This window comes from Dromiciops gliroides, chromosome 6 (assembly GCF_019393635.1).
Source record: "Dromiciops gliroides isolate mDroGli1 chromosome 6, mDroGli1.pri, whole genome shotgun sequence".
Lineage (NCBI taxonomy): Eukaryota > Metazoa > Chordata > Mammalia > Microbiotheria > Microbiotheriidae > Dromiciops > Dromiciops gliroides.
The window spans coordinates 109,217,338-109,233,351 of NC_057866.1; the positions used below are offsets into that span (position 1 = coordinate 109,217,338).

A 16,014-nucleotide genomic window follows, 5' to 3' on the forward strand; every position below is an offset into this window, starting at 1 on the left:
CGCAGAGGGAAGGAGAAGAACTAGGAGAACAATGATATTATAGAAAAAATAACCTTAAAGTCTTGAAACTCTGATCCACACAATGATAAACCACGAGTCCAAAAGAATGAAGATGAAACGTACTACTCACCCCCTGAAAGAGAGGTGATGAACTTAAAGCAGAAAGAGAAACAAATGGCTAACATGGGGATTTGTTTGTGCCAGACTATGCTGCTATATACTGAGAGCTTTATTTAAGGGGGGGGGGGCTTTTTAAATTGTTAAATGGGAGTAAAGGAGGAACAGATTAATTTTTAAAGTTTTCTAATTTTTTAAATAGCTAATTTTTTAAAAAAAGACTTTCTCTTATCATCTCTCTCACCTGACATTTACTTGCCCTCACTGAAACCTAACTCCCTCCATGTTACCGCATCCTTGGCACTAGCTTTACATTCACTTACTACTGCCACTATACCCTCCCCTACTGGTATTAGAGGGAGAGATGGAATATTCCTTGCTCCCCACTGCAACTTCCACACCTTCCCTCTACCACCTATAATCAGCAACCTCTCCTTCCTTGAAGTTCATCTAAAGTTCATCTAGAGTAATTTCCCATTACTCTAGATCACAGTGTCTGTTGTATGCCAGTCTCCACACTGTCTTCCCTGTCTCCTCAAGGAGTTCAGCATCCAGGTCACTGCTGTTCTCTCCTCTCCAGCTCCTGCACTTCAGTGAGGAAATTTACTTTCATCAAAAGCTGTATTAATGCTTTCTTAAACTCCTTAACTCTGTACTTCCTCAGCCTCCTTATGTCCCACACCAACCCTTCACCCCAAACTGACGCTGAAATCCCTCGCTCCAGTGTCCTAGCAATGCTCCTTTCTTGCCTAACCTCAGCCCTGCATTCCTCCCACTATCCACGGAGAAGAGGAGGGAGAGCATTTCAGGCAGGGGCAAGACATGCCTGGCAGCAGGAGCGGGCAGGTCACATGGGAGGAGGGCCAGGAGGCCTGTGTCGCCTTGTTGAAGAGGAATTAGATTGGAGTGAAGTATAAGAAGACAGGGAAGGGAGGAAGAGGCTAACCTCTGAAAGGAGGCTATATTTGTGACCAATGGCAGATCATGCAGCACAAATGGCTTCCATGAGCTTGAGGGTAACAGCCAGCCTTAGTACCAAGACAATTTGGCTTGAAAAACTCAAAGCTGTCTTTGATCCACAGAGCTGTCATAGGTTAGGGAGTTGGCGTGGCCCCCTGTCTCTCCTCTGGTTCATCCTAACTCTATGATCCAAAGCAATTCAATTACCTTCTGACTACCCAAGGTTATCACTCTCTGTGTTGTCAATCTACACTGACGGAGGGCGTTTCCTCACCAGGACTTCCCATGCCAATGAAATCAAAGGGCTTGATGAAAAGGAGAATAAAAGTATAAAGGACTAAATTGCAGCAGCAACGAAAGAAAGTCCTATCCCTCTTGGTTGTCCAAAGTCAAGGTAAACTCTGTTCAGCAAAAAGCTTTCTCCTAGAAACGAAAAGGAACTTTTCAGAACATCTGATACAACCTTTCTATTTCACAGATGAGGAAATTGAAGTCCAGAAAAGTTCAAGGATACTGCTAACCAATGAGGAGCAGAACCAGGGATGAGCCCCTTTGAAGAGAGGAGGCTTTGTCACCCCTAGCACAATTCTAATCTTTGGTGTGCATGTCAAGGAGCTGGGCACATTACGTTAACATCACTGAGCAAAGTTAGGAATTTTACCTCGAAATACTTTGCTGTCGAAGAGGGAGAGTGCGCCTTCTGGTACTGTACTCCCAGCGTGAAGGAGACTGTTCAGGGGGTGGCAGAGGGAGACCTGAGGTTCTTGAGTTTCTCCTTACTTGTAGCATCAGCAAATTATTTCTATTACTTGGGGTCTGTTGAATAATTAAACAACATTTAAAATTGTTACACTACATAACATGTATTGGCACATCCATATGTTTAGCATATTTTTCAACAAGTCACAGAGAAATTAAATCATGTTCTTTCCTAGAACTAAGTTAATTATTCCCACAAATTTTACATTTTATCATATTACATTTTTCTTCTACCTTTTAAAATGATTACTACAGTAAACTTTGATTTCTCTGTAATCCAATGAACAGGAAGCTCAAACAACTAGGTATTTCTTTTACCCATTCTATACTCTGCTTTTGGGAGAAGAGACAATCAACAAGAAAAGAAGTTAATATGAGGGATTTGTTCTTAAAAAGCCATTTCCCAAACATACTTTGGGTCTAGTTCAGTCAAACTTCAGACATCTGAAATATAATGGTAACTGATATTTCTCTTTGCTGCCAGGTAGAAGGGATCTCTCCCTCCTCTAAATTCTCCTTTCACCTCAACATCTTGGTTTGCATTATCTTTATTTGTGGACACATTCTCTTCTAAACTGTGTGTTCTTTGAGAGCAAATACAAAAATCTTGTTCGTATCTCCACAATGCCCAGTTTAAATTTTGCAAGTAATAGGTATTAGAAAAAAAAGTTGCTGAATGAATGTGAACATTCATCAGCTTATCCCTGAGATAAAAAGAGTTAAAATTCGGGCAGCTATGTGGTGCAGTGGATAAAGCACCGGCTCTGGATTCAGGAGGACCTGAGTTCAAATCCGGCCTCAGACACTTGATACTTACTAGCTGTGTGACCCTGGGCAAGTCACTTAACCCCCCATTGCCCCGCAAAAAAAAAGAAAAAAAAAAGAGTTAAAATTACTTTACAAAGCATCAAAAGTTTTATTTTATTCCAGTCTTATATTTCTGAAGACTGGATACTCCTGCATAACAGCTATGTCTGTTAATTACAGTCTTGCACCAGAATATTCCCCTCTCACACCATCCTGGTGAGGAGGGGCTGGCTTCCTCAGTAATGACAGAGAACAGAGATCTGTTTCTCCAGAGCTGACTTCTCCTGGATGCTTGCTTGTGCATCACTTTACAATTAAAATCTTCAAAATAACAAGTCAGAGCATTCCAGGAGGCAAAATCTATGGATTCTGAAGAACTCCTAAGTCTCTTTCCATTTAAGAGTTTACAACCATGGCACAGCACTAGAAAATAATAATGAAACTCTACCAAAACCTGTCAAGTAATTTTTTTCTAAATTGGTTTTCAGTAAAACATTAGACTTAGTAACCCCAAGGCATCTAATATTATTAGACTGCTGTTTTCAATAGCTGGGGAATATCATGGAATCAATAAAAGTGGAAGACAGAGTTCCACAATTATCTCTAAGCTCATTGTGCTATGCAAGCTCACTTATAATCAAATTCTTCTTTAGATCTATCCAGGTTGTCTCTGATGGTATGGTCATTTCATCTTGTTGCATTCTCTGTACAGATTGCTAAGAAGTTATTCTGTACTAGAAGGCTACATTAAGTTGTCCTTTTATATCCTAGTTTCCTAAGCAGACCAATTCCGCTGACATTTACTCATAGGGATTATCTCCCATTCCCCTGGTCATTTATGTTTTCCTTCTCTGAACTCCCCCCATTTTCTCACACACAAAACACTTGAGAGGAGAATGGGACAGCTGAGAAGAAGGCACACGGCTCTCCCACTAACTCAACTCCAAATACGGCACTGGCTAATTCTTATGCTTGTTAGCGTTGGGTTTCCTTGTCTGCAAGATGAGGCTGGACCACACAATTTCTTCCTGCTAAACATTTTCAAGTTCTTAATAATCCCATTTTGACCTTGAATAACATCTAGAAATGGAGTGAGATTGAAGCAACAGTTCTTGTTACTAAAACACTTCAAATGAGTACAAGGACCTCAGTTCATAGCGATAAATAGAGCCACAAACATAAGCAAATTCCTTTGGATGACTGTCTCATGGTACACAAGAGTCATTATTCTAACTGTCTTTTCCCACTAAAGAAAATGCAGGAAGGTTGACCTGCATATATTTTTGGAAGGTGCTTTACCAATTAATTTTTGATCATCTCTTTGTAGGCAAGAAAGAACAGAAATCAAGGTAGGGGATATGCTTCTGCAACAGGGTTGGGTTTTGGCATATAAGAAGCTCATGGACCCATGAGAACTTGCTTCTTATTTTTCTTTCCCTTCATCTCTGGCTGCTGATCAGTAACAATCATCTTCTGAAGTAACAAATATTAAATCTCTCCACTCTAAATTACTACATATTCAGTCAGTCAATAACCTCAATTTATGAAGCATCAACTTAAAAATCAATTCATCCAACATCTAATATGTGCCAGGAACTGTGCTAAGCACTGGGAATTAAAAAGAGAAGCAAAAGACCGTCCCTCCCCTCAAGGAGCATATAATTTAATGGCTATAATATATATAATAACAAAGTACTATGGACAAACAAGTTTCTTGTTCAATTGCTTCAGTTGTTTTTGCCACTTTGTGATCTCATTTGGCGTTCTCTTGGCAAAGACAGCGGAGTGTTTTACCATTTCCTTCTCCAGCTCATTTTACAGAAGAGGAAACTGAGGCAAACAGGGTGAAGTGCCTTGCTGAGAGTCACAAGGCATCTAAAGTATCCGAGGCCAGATTTGAACTCAGGTCTTCCTGACTTGAGGCCTGGTGCTCTTTCCAAGGGAAATAATTAAGAGAGGGAAAGCACTAGAATTAAGAGGGGCTGGGAAAGGTTTCCTAGAGAAGATGGGATTTTAGCTAGAACTTAAAGGAAGCCCAGGAAGCCAATAGGCAGAAAGTATGCCAGGCATGGGAGACAGTCAGAAAATTCCCAGAGCCACAAAAAGCTGGAGTGTACTGCTTGTGGAACAGCCAGGAGACTGGTATTAATGGATCAAGGTCCCTGTGGCAGGAAATAAAGTGTAAGAAGCCTAGAAGTTGGGGGGGGGGAGGGCGTAAAACTACACTAGCCCTAGGAAGGCTTTGAAAACAAAACAAAGGATTCTGGACTTGATCCTGGAAGCAACAGGAACCACTTGAGTTTATGGGGGGAGGGGAACACATGGTCAGAACTGCATTTTAGGAAAATCACTTTAGCAGGTGAATGGAGGATGGATTGGAGTGAGGAGAGACTCAAGGAAGGTAGATCCACCAGCAAGCTACAGGTGTGAGGTCCTAAAGGCCTGAACCAAAGGGATGGCAGTATCAGAAAAGAGAAGGTGGCATATTCGAGAGATTTGCAAAGTTGAAGTCAATAGGCCTTGGCAACAGTTTCGATGTGAAGGATGAGAGATAGTGAAGAATACAAGATGACTGGAGTGGTTTACTATTTCCTTCTCCAGCTCATTTTACAGATAAGGAAACTGAGGCAAAAGGTTAAGTGACTTGCCCAGGGTCACACAGCCAGTAAGTTTCTGAGGCAAGATTTGAACTAAGGTCTGCCTGAGTTCAAGGCTGCGAATCTGAGGGACTGGGAGGATGGTCTTGTCTTCTATAGTAACTGGGAATGTGGGAGTGGGAAAGATAGTGAGTTCTGTCTTAGACATGTAAAATGTCTACTAGCCATTCAGTCTGAAATGTCTAAAAGGCAGTGGGAGATGGGAGACTTGAGATCTGCAGAAAGAAAGGGAAGAAAGAATAGTTTCGCCCATGGCATTCACTTCTCTGGAAACAAATGCAATGCATCTATCAACAAGTATTTATTAAACATCTACTGTGTCCCAAGCGTTGTGCTAGACAGAAGGGATACAAAGACACAAACAGGCCCTGTCTCAAAGAGCAACTAAGTGACACAGTAGAGAGAGGCTGGACCTGAAGTCAAGAAGACCTGAATTCAAATCCCAAATAAGACATTTCCTAAAGACTCTGGGCTAGTCACCGATCCTTTGTCTGCCTCAGTTTCCTCATTTGTAAAATGGGAATAATAAGAGGACCTACCTCCCAGGGTTGCTGTGAAAATCGAATGAGACAGTATTTGTAAAGCACTCTGCAAACTTTAAAGGCCTGTGTAAGTGCTATCTGTGGTCATTACGATCATCTTATGGAGGGACACAACCTGTACTCATAGACGTATGTACAAACACACACAAGGCAGGTGGGGGGGGGGGAAGGGTTCCAGCCTCTGTTGAGGGATCAGGAAAGGCCTCACACAGGAGCTGACATCTGAGGCAGCCTTTGAAAGAAAGCAGGTATTCTAGGAGGCAGAGGTGGAAAGGTATCCCAAGGGGCACAATGGCCGTACCACAGGCCAGTGATGTCACGTGTGAGGCATAGGAACAAGCCATCTTGGCTGGACCATGGTGTGTGTGAATGTATCTCGGGCCTGAAAAAAACAGATTAGAGCCGGGCTCTAAAGGGATTTAACTACTAAGCATGGAAGGTTGTATTTTGTCCTCTAGTCTGTACTTAACACAGTAACAAACTCACCTGGAAGGGAGGGCTGGCCCAGCATTGCCAAGAAAAGCACTGATAACCACTGATAACCTGGCCTAGCCTCTTTTGTTCACTTTAGAGAAAAGGCAACAGTAATAGACTCAGCACTGATGAGTAATCAGTAATCCCAATACACCCAAGTGCCTCAGAGGTCTCCAGATCCCTTAGGCTGGATCATTTCCCTCTTTACTTGATTCTGACATGGCACCATAAGTCCTTTTTGTCACAGCACAGGACAATCAAATAGAGGTTTGACTTTAAAAAGAATGCTAGGTTGAAAAGATCTACAACAGCCCAAGAGCCATCCATCAGAAGTCTCTGGACATTGTTATCAAAGAGAAAATAGATGAATGCCAAGCCAGTGATGTCACAGAGAAAGAGAGGGCAGGGTAACTCACATGAGGGTATCACTTATTTCTGTCTCCCATCCCACCAGACTAAAGCGTGACATCATCTTCCTAGTTGTAAGAAGAGGAATGCTGCGATCATATTCTTGATCCCTATAGTCAGATGATTATCTATCTGATAAAAACGAGGATGGGGGGATAGAAATGGGACTTCTGTTCATGCTTGTCTCTTCATCCTATTTGCACTCCACAGATATTAGCCCTGCTTTGAGGTCAGCCCCTGCAGCCACCATGCAGGGGAGCAACCTCTGTAGAGAAGAGCTTCTCTCCCCTTGCATCCCACAACCATTAGCATCAAATGGCAAGTAGGCAAAGCAGAATAGCTAAAGGGGAGAGAGAGGGAGAAGGAGAGGGAGAGGGAGAGGGAGAGGGAGAGGGAGAGGGAGAGGGAGAGGGAGAGGGAGAGGGAGAGGGAGAGGCAGAGGGAGAGGGAGAGGCAGAGGGAGAGGGAGAGGGAGAGGGAGAGGGAGAAGGAGAGGGAGAGGCAGAGGGAGAGGGAGAGGGAGAGGGAGAGGGAGAGGGAGAGGGAGAGGGAGAGGGAGAGGGAGAGGGAGAGGCAGAGGGAGAGGCAGAGGCAGAGGCAGAGGGAGAGGGAGAGGCAGAGGGAGAGGGAGAGGGAGGGGGGGGGAGAGAGAGAGAGAGAGAGAGAGAGAGAGAGAGAGAGAGAGAGAGAGTGATTGATTCACAGATTCTGACCCAGAAGGTACCTTAGAGGCCATCAAATCCAACCCACTCATTTTACAGATAAGGAAACTGAGGCACAGAGAGGTTAAATAATTTGCCTAGGGTCCCGCAGCTAAAAAGTGTTTAAGGCAGGATTTGAAACCACATCCTCCAGACTCCAAGTCCAGTACTCTACTCACTACATCATGTTGCCTCTTCAGGACAAGGTCTAAGTCAGAGTAATTGCCGAAGGGTATAATCAGAAGAAAACTGGGATCAAAAGGACAATAAATTGGAAAGAAAAACTTTGCAAATTATTTTTTATAAAATTCAGAAAAATAATTCCCTTTAGGTTTTCCAAATGGACACACACACACACACACACACACACACACACACACAATTCTAAAAAGTAGTGCTAAACTTTAGTTTGTACAGGATCAGCCTAGAAGCTACATGAACAATAATAGTTATTACAATCGAAATGGTAAATGCCAAACTCATTATCACTAGAGCAGGAATCTATTTAATCTACCACCAGGCACACAAGAAGTTATCTAGTATGACACACAAGGAAAATGCTGAGCATAAATATCTCTGGAAAGATCAAAAAGATTCAATCTAATACATATTTTTTAAAATTAGTCTTTGAAAATTATTCGATTTTGTACAAGGCTTTTAAAGGTATTTTTTATCTGAAAATCTCATTAAGAAGTTATTTTTAAGGCTGTGTGATTTATTCTACAGTTTTCTGACCTTGTTAGATTTTGTGTCTTTTTCATCTGGGTCCTCTATTTCACAGCAAGGATTAAACCCAGAAAACAGTGGGAATGTGTTGATATTTGGCCTACATGATTTGGAGAAAGCACCCATCAAACTATCCATGCTTCGAAGAGAAGTAATCACATGTGGAGGGAGGGTTGGATCCATCATTAGCTCTGTCACCATTTGGCGAGCCTCGTTTAGCATTGAAAGATCAACATCAGTTCCTCGTGAAGCATTCTAAAAAAAAAAAAGAGAAAAATGCTTAAATTACATTAATTCTTTAATTTGGTTACAATCAAAACTTTCACAAAACTTTCAGTGATAAACTACAGACTCTACAATAAAATCTCATTAAATTAGATCACATTAAAATACATATTTTCTATAATTTTGATGTTGTGTGCACCATTCTTATTGAGTGAAAAGTCTGGAGGGAAATGCTGTAACTTGAGATTTCATTCATATAATCTCTGAAACACAATTAAAAATTTAATCCCAAACTGAAGCAGAAACCCTGTTTATGACTTGGCCAAAAAGCTATTATACAGTCTAGATCAAGAACTTAATCAAAAACTTAATATATTCAAAAACAGTTCATACCATTTGTGGGTTAACCTAGCTAAAGATACATGATAACCTAAGTCGAACTTCTAACAAGGTTTTCCACTTCCCATTTGATAATTTACAATGAATATAAGTTAAGATTTATTCATCTTAAATTCAGAATTCACAGTAACAAGATATGATAAGGTCTTTATCTTTACCAATTAAGATGGAATTAATATTAAATGGAAAAGGGGCAAGCTATAAGATTATCATTCATCCAAAGGAAAAGTTAAGAAAATACTGTTTAGCCTCGGAGCCTAGCCGTCTGTTTTAATTACTCCATAAAATGATACTGCAAATGCATTCATTTATCTTCATAAAAGCTGAATTTTGTGGGGAAATTTTTTCAAAAACAAAGTGTTTGCAATTCAGAACTCTTTACGTGGTCTCAATCAAGTCAAGGCCAATCAAAATAAAGCAGTCTGCAACACGGCAACATTCTGAAACTTCATAAATCTCCAATGTAACATTGCCTGCAGAACAAAATGTCCAGTGTGTTTTGACAGAAAAATAGCAACAGAATAGAAATGGGCTCAGATTGAACAGATGATTACAATCAATATGAAAATGCAACTAGAGAATGGACTAGTAACCATTACTTAGATAACTATATTAAAACCAAATACTACTGTCAGAGAATAGAACATGAAGGGAGACTGTATGGAACCAAGAGAAGTACAGTAAAACTGGAAAAGAAATGAGGTGCTCAAGTTAATTTATTTTTCTGGCTGAGATGAATTTAACAACTGTGCTATAAGAAATCGCTTTAAAATGCACCATCAGAATAGACTTTCTTTCCTTCTTGGGTCAAAAACACAGCATATGCAATGAAATTAATCTTTGATGACTACCCTCACCATCAATTTCCATCATTTCCCATTCTGATTACCACTAGAGGGTTCAGATGCTCCTGCAGGAACACACAGCCCACCCCATGCCTCATCATCTCATGGGACTGGAGCCCTGACATAGCTCTCTCAGTGAAATCACAATCCCTCCTTCTGGGCTCATGGCTAACCTATTCTGCAGAAGATGTGTAAGATAAAAAGTAGTGGAAGAGCTATAGAGAGGAAGCAGTTCATCAAAATTTCAGAGTGCACTGATTAATATGAATAACTTATTCTGAAAGCCACTAGCCCAGGGTAGAGCTAGATGTGAGTCTTATGAGTAATTGATAATACTGTTGCTTTGGAACCTTTCTCCCACCATCTCCTTACGTCTCCTCTCTCCTACTTTAAGAAGGCGGTTTCTCTTGATGCTCTGTGAACTCTTCACAGGCTCTAAGAACCTAGAGTCACCTCCACACTAAGACGAGGAATCAGAGTGAGACTTTAATAGTCAAGAAATGTTTGTGTCATGGGGAAAATTCCATGTCCTTCTTCCCCTTCCCCATCAGAAATGCTGCAGCAGCAAATGGAGAGACGCTACCTAGAGGTGCTGCAGTCCCTGTGTGTTGGGAAGAGGGGGGCTGCAAACAGAACATCAGCATTCTATCTCTGGTACGCTAGAACTAGGACTAGCTTTCTTCCTTTTAACCAGGCTGTGTCTACTCAGGACTCCCTATTCCCTTTCACAGCTCATAAATTTCTCTCTCAACCTTCTGGTTACCTACACTTGTCATCTTGGTGCACATCTAATCCCAACTCCTCCCTTCAGAGCAAAATCTTATTCTTCTCTATATTCTCTCTATCCCCCAATTAGTTCCCATTTCCTCTGATTCCCTCTACCATCTCCTTCCCTCTCAGCAGAGGTCCTTTCCTACTTTACTGAAGCAATCAATACCTAGAATGAGCTCCCTTCTCTCCTGTACTCCAACTCATAATCTTTCTTTTCTTGCTCTAGCCTTTGAGAAACACAGGCCCCTTCTTGCCAAGACTAATATCTTCATTTCTCCATTTTCATTCTCAATTTGTTCCCTGATACCTACAAATATATTCAGGTCTTCTCTAGTCTTAAAAAGTTTTCCTTTAGCCCTGCCATCTTCTCAAAATGTCTTCCTATACTTCTCCCTTTCCCAATCAATTCCTAGAAAAGCCAACTAAACTCATCTCCAGGGAAAGAAAAGGGAGGGAGGGAGGGAGAAAAATTTGGAACTCAAAATCTTATAAAAACAAATGTTGAAAACTATCTTTACATGTAACTGGAAAATAGTGAAATGCTTTTAAGATAAAAAAAATAAATAAACTCATCTCCACTTCCTCACTTCTCAACCCCTTGCAACATGACTTTCTACCGAATATCACACTGAAAAGGTTCTTCCAGGGGTTATCTACTGTTTCACAATTGCTAAATCTGATGGCCTTTTCCCAGTACTCATTATTCTTAACCTCTCAGCAGTTTTGAACACTATTAACAACTCTCTTCCCAGATACCCTTTACTCCCTGCAGATGATCCTCAACTCTTTATATCCACCTTTAGTCTCCATCCTGCCTTGCTACATGAACTGCCTTTTGGACATCTCACATTGGACAATTTGTAGGCACCACAAGTCCAGCAAATCCAAAAGTGAACTCATTATCTTTCTGTAAAACCTGCCTTTCCTCTTCCACAATTCCCTATTGCTGTCAAGGCCGCAATCATCCTCCCGGCCACCCAGGCCATCAGCCTCAAGGTCATCCCTAACTTCTCGATCACACTCACCTTGCATACTCAATCAGTTACCAAATCTTGCCTGTTCTACCTTCACATCTCTCATAGGCATCCCCTTTCACACAGCCACTGATGCAGGCTTTCTCTCACCTGTAGAACTAGAACAGTGTTCTAACTGGTGTCCCAGCCTCAAGTCTCTCCCCACTCCAATCCATCCTCCACTGAGCTGCCAAGGTACTTTTTTTAAAGTGTAGGTCTGACCATATCACTTTCTTGCTCTATAAATTCCTCCCTTTCCCTCCCTGGTCAAATAGGTAAACTTCGTTTGGCCTTTAAAGCTATCAATGAGATAACACATGTGAAGTGCTTTGCCAACTTTAAAGAATGATGCACATGCTGGCTATTGTTACGATCATCATCACCACCACCACCACCAATAACAATAACAACCTGGCCCTGTCCTACCTCTCCAACCTTCTCATACTTCACTCTCTTGCACAAAATCTACAATCCAGTCTCACTTGTCTTTGTGTCCTTCCTCATTCATGACACTCCAAGTCTTGTCTCTGGGCCTTTGCACTGACTGTTCCCCATCCTTGGCATGTCCTCTCTCCTTATCTCTGCCTCTTAGTTCCTGGCATCCTTCAAGATTCAGTTCAAATTCCAGCTTCTTTAAGAGGGATTTCCCAGAGGCTCCTCCCCTCTCAGCTGCTGGTGCTCTCCCTTCTAAGATTATCATCCATCTATTCAGCACGTCTTCCGATGTTCCTTGTTATCTTCGTGTTCTCTCTCCTGAGAAGGTGAGCTGCTCGAGAACATGGACTGTTTTGCCTTTGCTTGTACTCCCAGCCCTGAGCACAGTTCTTGGAACATAGCGGGGGCTTATTAAATGCTTGCTGAATGACTGACAGCGACCCCCTCCTCTTGATTCTCTTTTTCAATTTCCTACGCTGAACCATCATCCATTTCCTGCTCCCTAAATGCCGATTTCCCCCAAGGTTCTGCCCTAAGCCCTCTTCCCTTCTCTCTGTACACTGTCTCCCTGTGGTCTCATCAGTGCCCCATAGGTTAAATTACTGTCTCTAGACTGCCATGTTCCAAGTCTCTATCTGCAATCTTGATGTCTCTCCTGAACTTTAGTCTTACATATCTCCCCCTAGTTCCACTGACATCTCACACACAGCATGTCCAAAACATAATTATCTTTCCTCCTTCCCAGAAACCTGCCCTTCCTTCAAATTTCCATATTTCTTATGAGGACATCACTACCCTTCCAGCTGTCCAGGGCTGTAACCTCGGAACCATCTTCAGCTCCTCCCCTGCGTCTCAAACCCCTTACCCTACTGCCTGGGAAGTCTTCTCTCTGACCCCTCTTCTCTATTCACACAGCTACCAACCCAGTTGAATCCCTCATGGCTTCTCACCTGGACAACTACAACGTCTCCCTACCTCATTCTTCTACTTCCAGTCTGGCCGTCCTTGTCTCTGATGCAAAAATCATCTTCCTACACCATGGGTGTGACCATGTCACTCCCCACTCAGAAATCCTGAGTGAATTCCTGTCAGTTCAAAGAGAAAACACAAACTCCCCAGCCTGGCACTTCAAGTCCTTCACAATCTTGCTCCAGGCTTAGTTCATTTTGCTCTCCTTCACACACTTACGTTCTAGCCTACTGGTCTACACATTGTTCCTCACGACATCATATCCTTTGTTCTTGTATGCACGGTGCCTTTGTACATAGTTGGCACATAAGATATATATGGAACCATAACCCTGTCCAACTAGTTCCTGCAATAATGATCTGCCCCTACTTATCTCAGATCCACCTGTTCCCTGGACCATTCTCCTACTGTCTTCTCTTCTAGTCACTCTCTGTGTATTTTAGGAGTGTCATTATACTTCACCCTAGCTGGCATCATCAAGCTTATCATTGAACTGCTCCCCACACCTGTAATAACCTCTCCTCCAAGTCTGCCTACTAAAATCCTTCCCATTCTCCAGATACGGATCAAACTGCCAGCAAATTGTCCAGAGTGCTCACCAAGGTAACAAGCTTGGTCTTCCTTGATTCCAACTTCTAAGCTCAAAACTGTTTCTCCTTTCTCTGAACTCTTAACAGGACTCCTGCACTTGAAATATGCTAGTTGTTATTGGAGTAATTTATTTGTGTATGTGTTTTAGCTTTCCTACTAGATTATAAAGTAGAGGAGGGGAATGGAAGAAGAGGGATGGGCACATCTGATTTATTTTCTCTCAGAGCTGACAGTGTTTTGTACATAATTGGTAACTGAACAGTTTGACTCAAAACATACTTTGGTATTTGTCCTATTAATAATGAATCAAGTTTTGGGCTTCTTTTTCTTAATTTTAAAAACAATTGAAGGGAATTATTTTTTTCTAAGTGCCCTAAATTGATTTTTTTTCTCATAGCCAGTAGTCCTCAATTAAAAAAACAATGGGCCCTTGCACTAATTTGCATAGAAGTCTAAACTAAGCCCAGATTATCACATGAAAACTGGTTTTTTTGTTTTGTTTTGTTTTTTCGGCAGGGCAATGAGGGTTAAGTGACTTGCCCAGAGTCACACAGCTAGTAAGTGTCAAGTGTCTGAGGCTGGATTTGAACTCAGATCCTCCTAAATCCAAGGCCAGTGCTTTATCCACTGTGCCACCTAGCTGCCCCCAAAACTGTTTTTTAAACCACAGAATCACAGAATTTTGGAATTGGAAAAGACTTCAGTAGTCATCTAATCTAACTCATCCCCAAAAAGGAATCCCCACTACGACATACCCGACAAGAGGTCAGCCAGCCTCTTGCTTGAAGAATTATTTTTAAATGAGCTTTTTGGGGGGTCACTTGTCTCTTTTTCCTACAAGTGGAATTCAGAAAAAAGATCCATTTAATCGCAGGTTCTAGTTAGTTATGTTCTGGATTAAGTTCTTACTATAGGAAGTTCTGATTCTAAATTTAAATGTTTCTTCTAAGTTTCTCACAAACATCCTTCTTCCTTAGTGCTAGTGTATACACTCACCTGATAATGAGGTTTAGACCACTGCTTCAAGTCCCAATCCCAAAGAATCATCTGAAAAAAAAAATATTTCATTCAGTTAAAAATTAACAGGAAGTAAAGGACTGTAAAGGCAAAGTTTCGTTTTTTCAGCTCTAGCTACTTATAAAAAAAAACCTGATATTTGGGAGTGGAAGCAAAGAATATTAGAGGCAAAATTATTTTTAAACAGACTACTTCATTACTCCAAATATTAGCATCTGAATGAGTGAAGAGAATGGCAGAAAAAGCAAACTAATTAGCAAACTGCATAGTAACTACTGTCTAAATATGGTCAATAGTATAAAAGCAAAAATTATTCTATTGTTATAAACAAAAAAAAATCACAAATCACAATCAGCAAAAAGAAAAAGCCATTGAGTTAACACTTTGGGCCATTGGGTGGCGCTGCTTCCCTATGGTATATAAGGTGTAGCTATAAAAAACAGCCCTCACTTAAACTGTGCAACATTTGCTGTGGTTAGATTGGGCATAAATGAGTAACTTTCTCAAAGTTACTTTCATCCCTACTCTGTGTGCAGCTAATTCTTGATTCACCACACATGAAGGATCTATGAAAGCTTTTCCATCCTCAGCTGCCTTGTAAGTATACTTAAAATTTGCTTCTCCATCCTATTCAGTCAATTTATACTCAGTGGAGAAAGTAGTGCCTAAGAGAAATTTTTTTTGGTACGTGGCCCACTTTTGGGGAACATATCTTTTCCGTGTAAAGCTTTCACCCTTGGGTAAAACTGAAGTAATTCTTTCTCACCTGACTTATTCCTTAACTTCTCTACTGACCCTGACAACTAAAATGTCAACTCTATAGCCAGTCAAATGGCCCCTAGAAACAAGCCCAAATGTTTGTATAAGTAAAGAAGTCTGAATGATGATGTATCAGTCTCCATCCATTTCAACAACAGTACATGGAGTACTAGGCCTTATGTTAGGTGCTGGGGATAAATATCAAAAACAAAAATGAAACCAGTCCCTGTTCTCAAGAAACTTATACTCCAATGGAGGAAACACATGTATGGGTAAATATATACAAATATATATTCAAAGGAGATACAAAGGAAAGCATGAACAACTGAAAAAGAAAGGTTTTCTGGTCATAAATAGTTAGATGAAAAATAAGGGGAAAAATTTTAATGTAAAAAATATGCAGAAAAAACCCAAAAACAACTTCAGAAAGAGACAAAGGGTAATTTGGTCACTACTATACTAAATTTAACATACACTTAAAAACAAATTGTATAAAACAGTTTATGATTTCATATAAAATTATCATTTTTGTTCTTTGCACACTGAAGTGTGTACTGATTAAATTCATAATGAAAAAAGAGAATTTAAATGTAAAGAAAGCTCCCTGTAGTTGGTGGCACCCCTAATCTATGCTCTGGAAAAAGCTAGGAATTCTACTAAGTGGAGGTGAGGGTACAGGATATTCTAGGCACAGGGGAGAAGTCTAGGTGAAGGCCCAGGTGCAGAAGATGGACTGTCATGTATGAGAAACCGGCAGATTGGCTGGGACATAGATCATGTGAGAAAAGTTAACATGAGATCAGCTGGGAAAAACAGATTAGAGCCCAACAGCGAATGGT

At 41.0% G+C, this 16,014-nt stretch overlaps 1 protein-coding gene across 2 annotated transcripts in view; it reads right to left on the bottom strand.

Moving 5' to 3' along the window:
* PDE3B (phosphodiesterase 3B) overlaps positions 1–16,014 on the bottom strand; it is a 169,224-nt gene that overhangs the window by 59,276 nt on the left and 93,934 nt on the right. For both annotated transcript variants that reach the window (XR_006353554.1, XM_043970564.1), the window contains exons 2-4: positions 14,396–14,446; positions 8,161–8,406; positions 1,739–1,893 (exon numbers count right to left, since the gene is read on the bottom strand). Coding sequence is in view for 1 of the 2 variants with exons in the window: in XM_043970564.1 (XP_043826499.1) it covers positions 1,739–1,893; positions 8,161–8,406; positions 14,396–14,446 (452 nt within the window). In the remaining variant the exon portion in view is untranslated. The remainder of the gene's footprint in view (positions 1–1,738; positions 1,894–8,160; positions 8,407–14,395; positions 14,447–16,014) is intronic.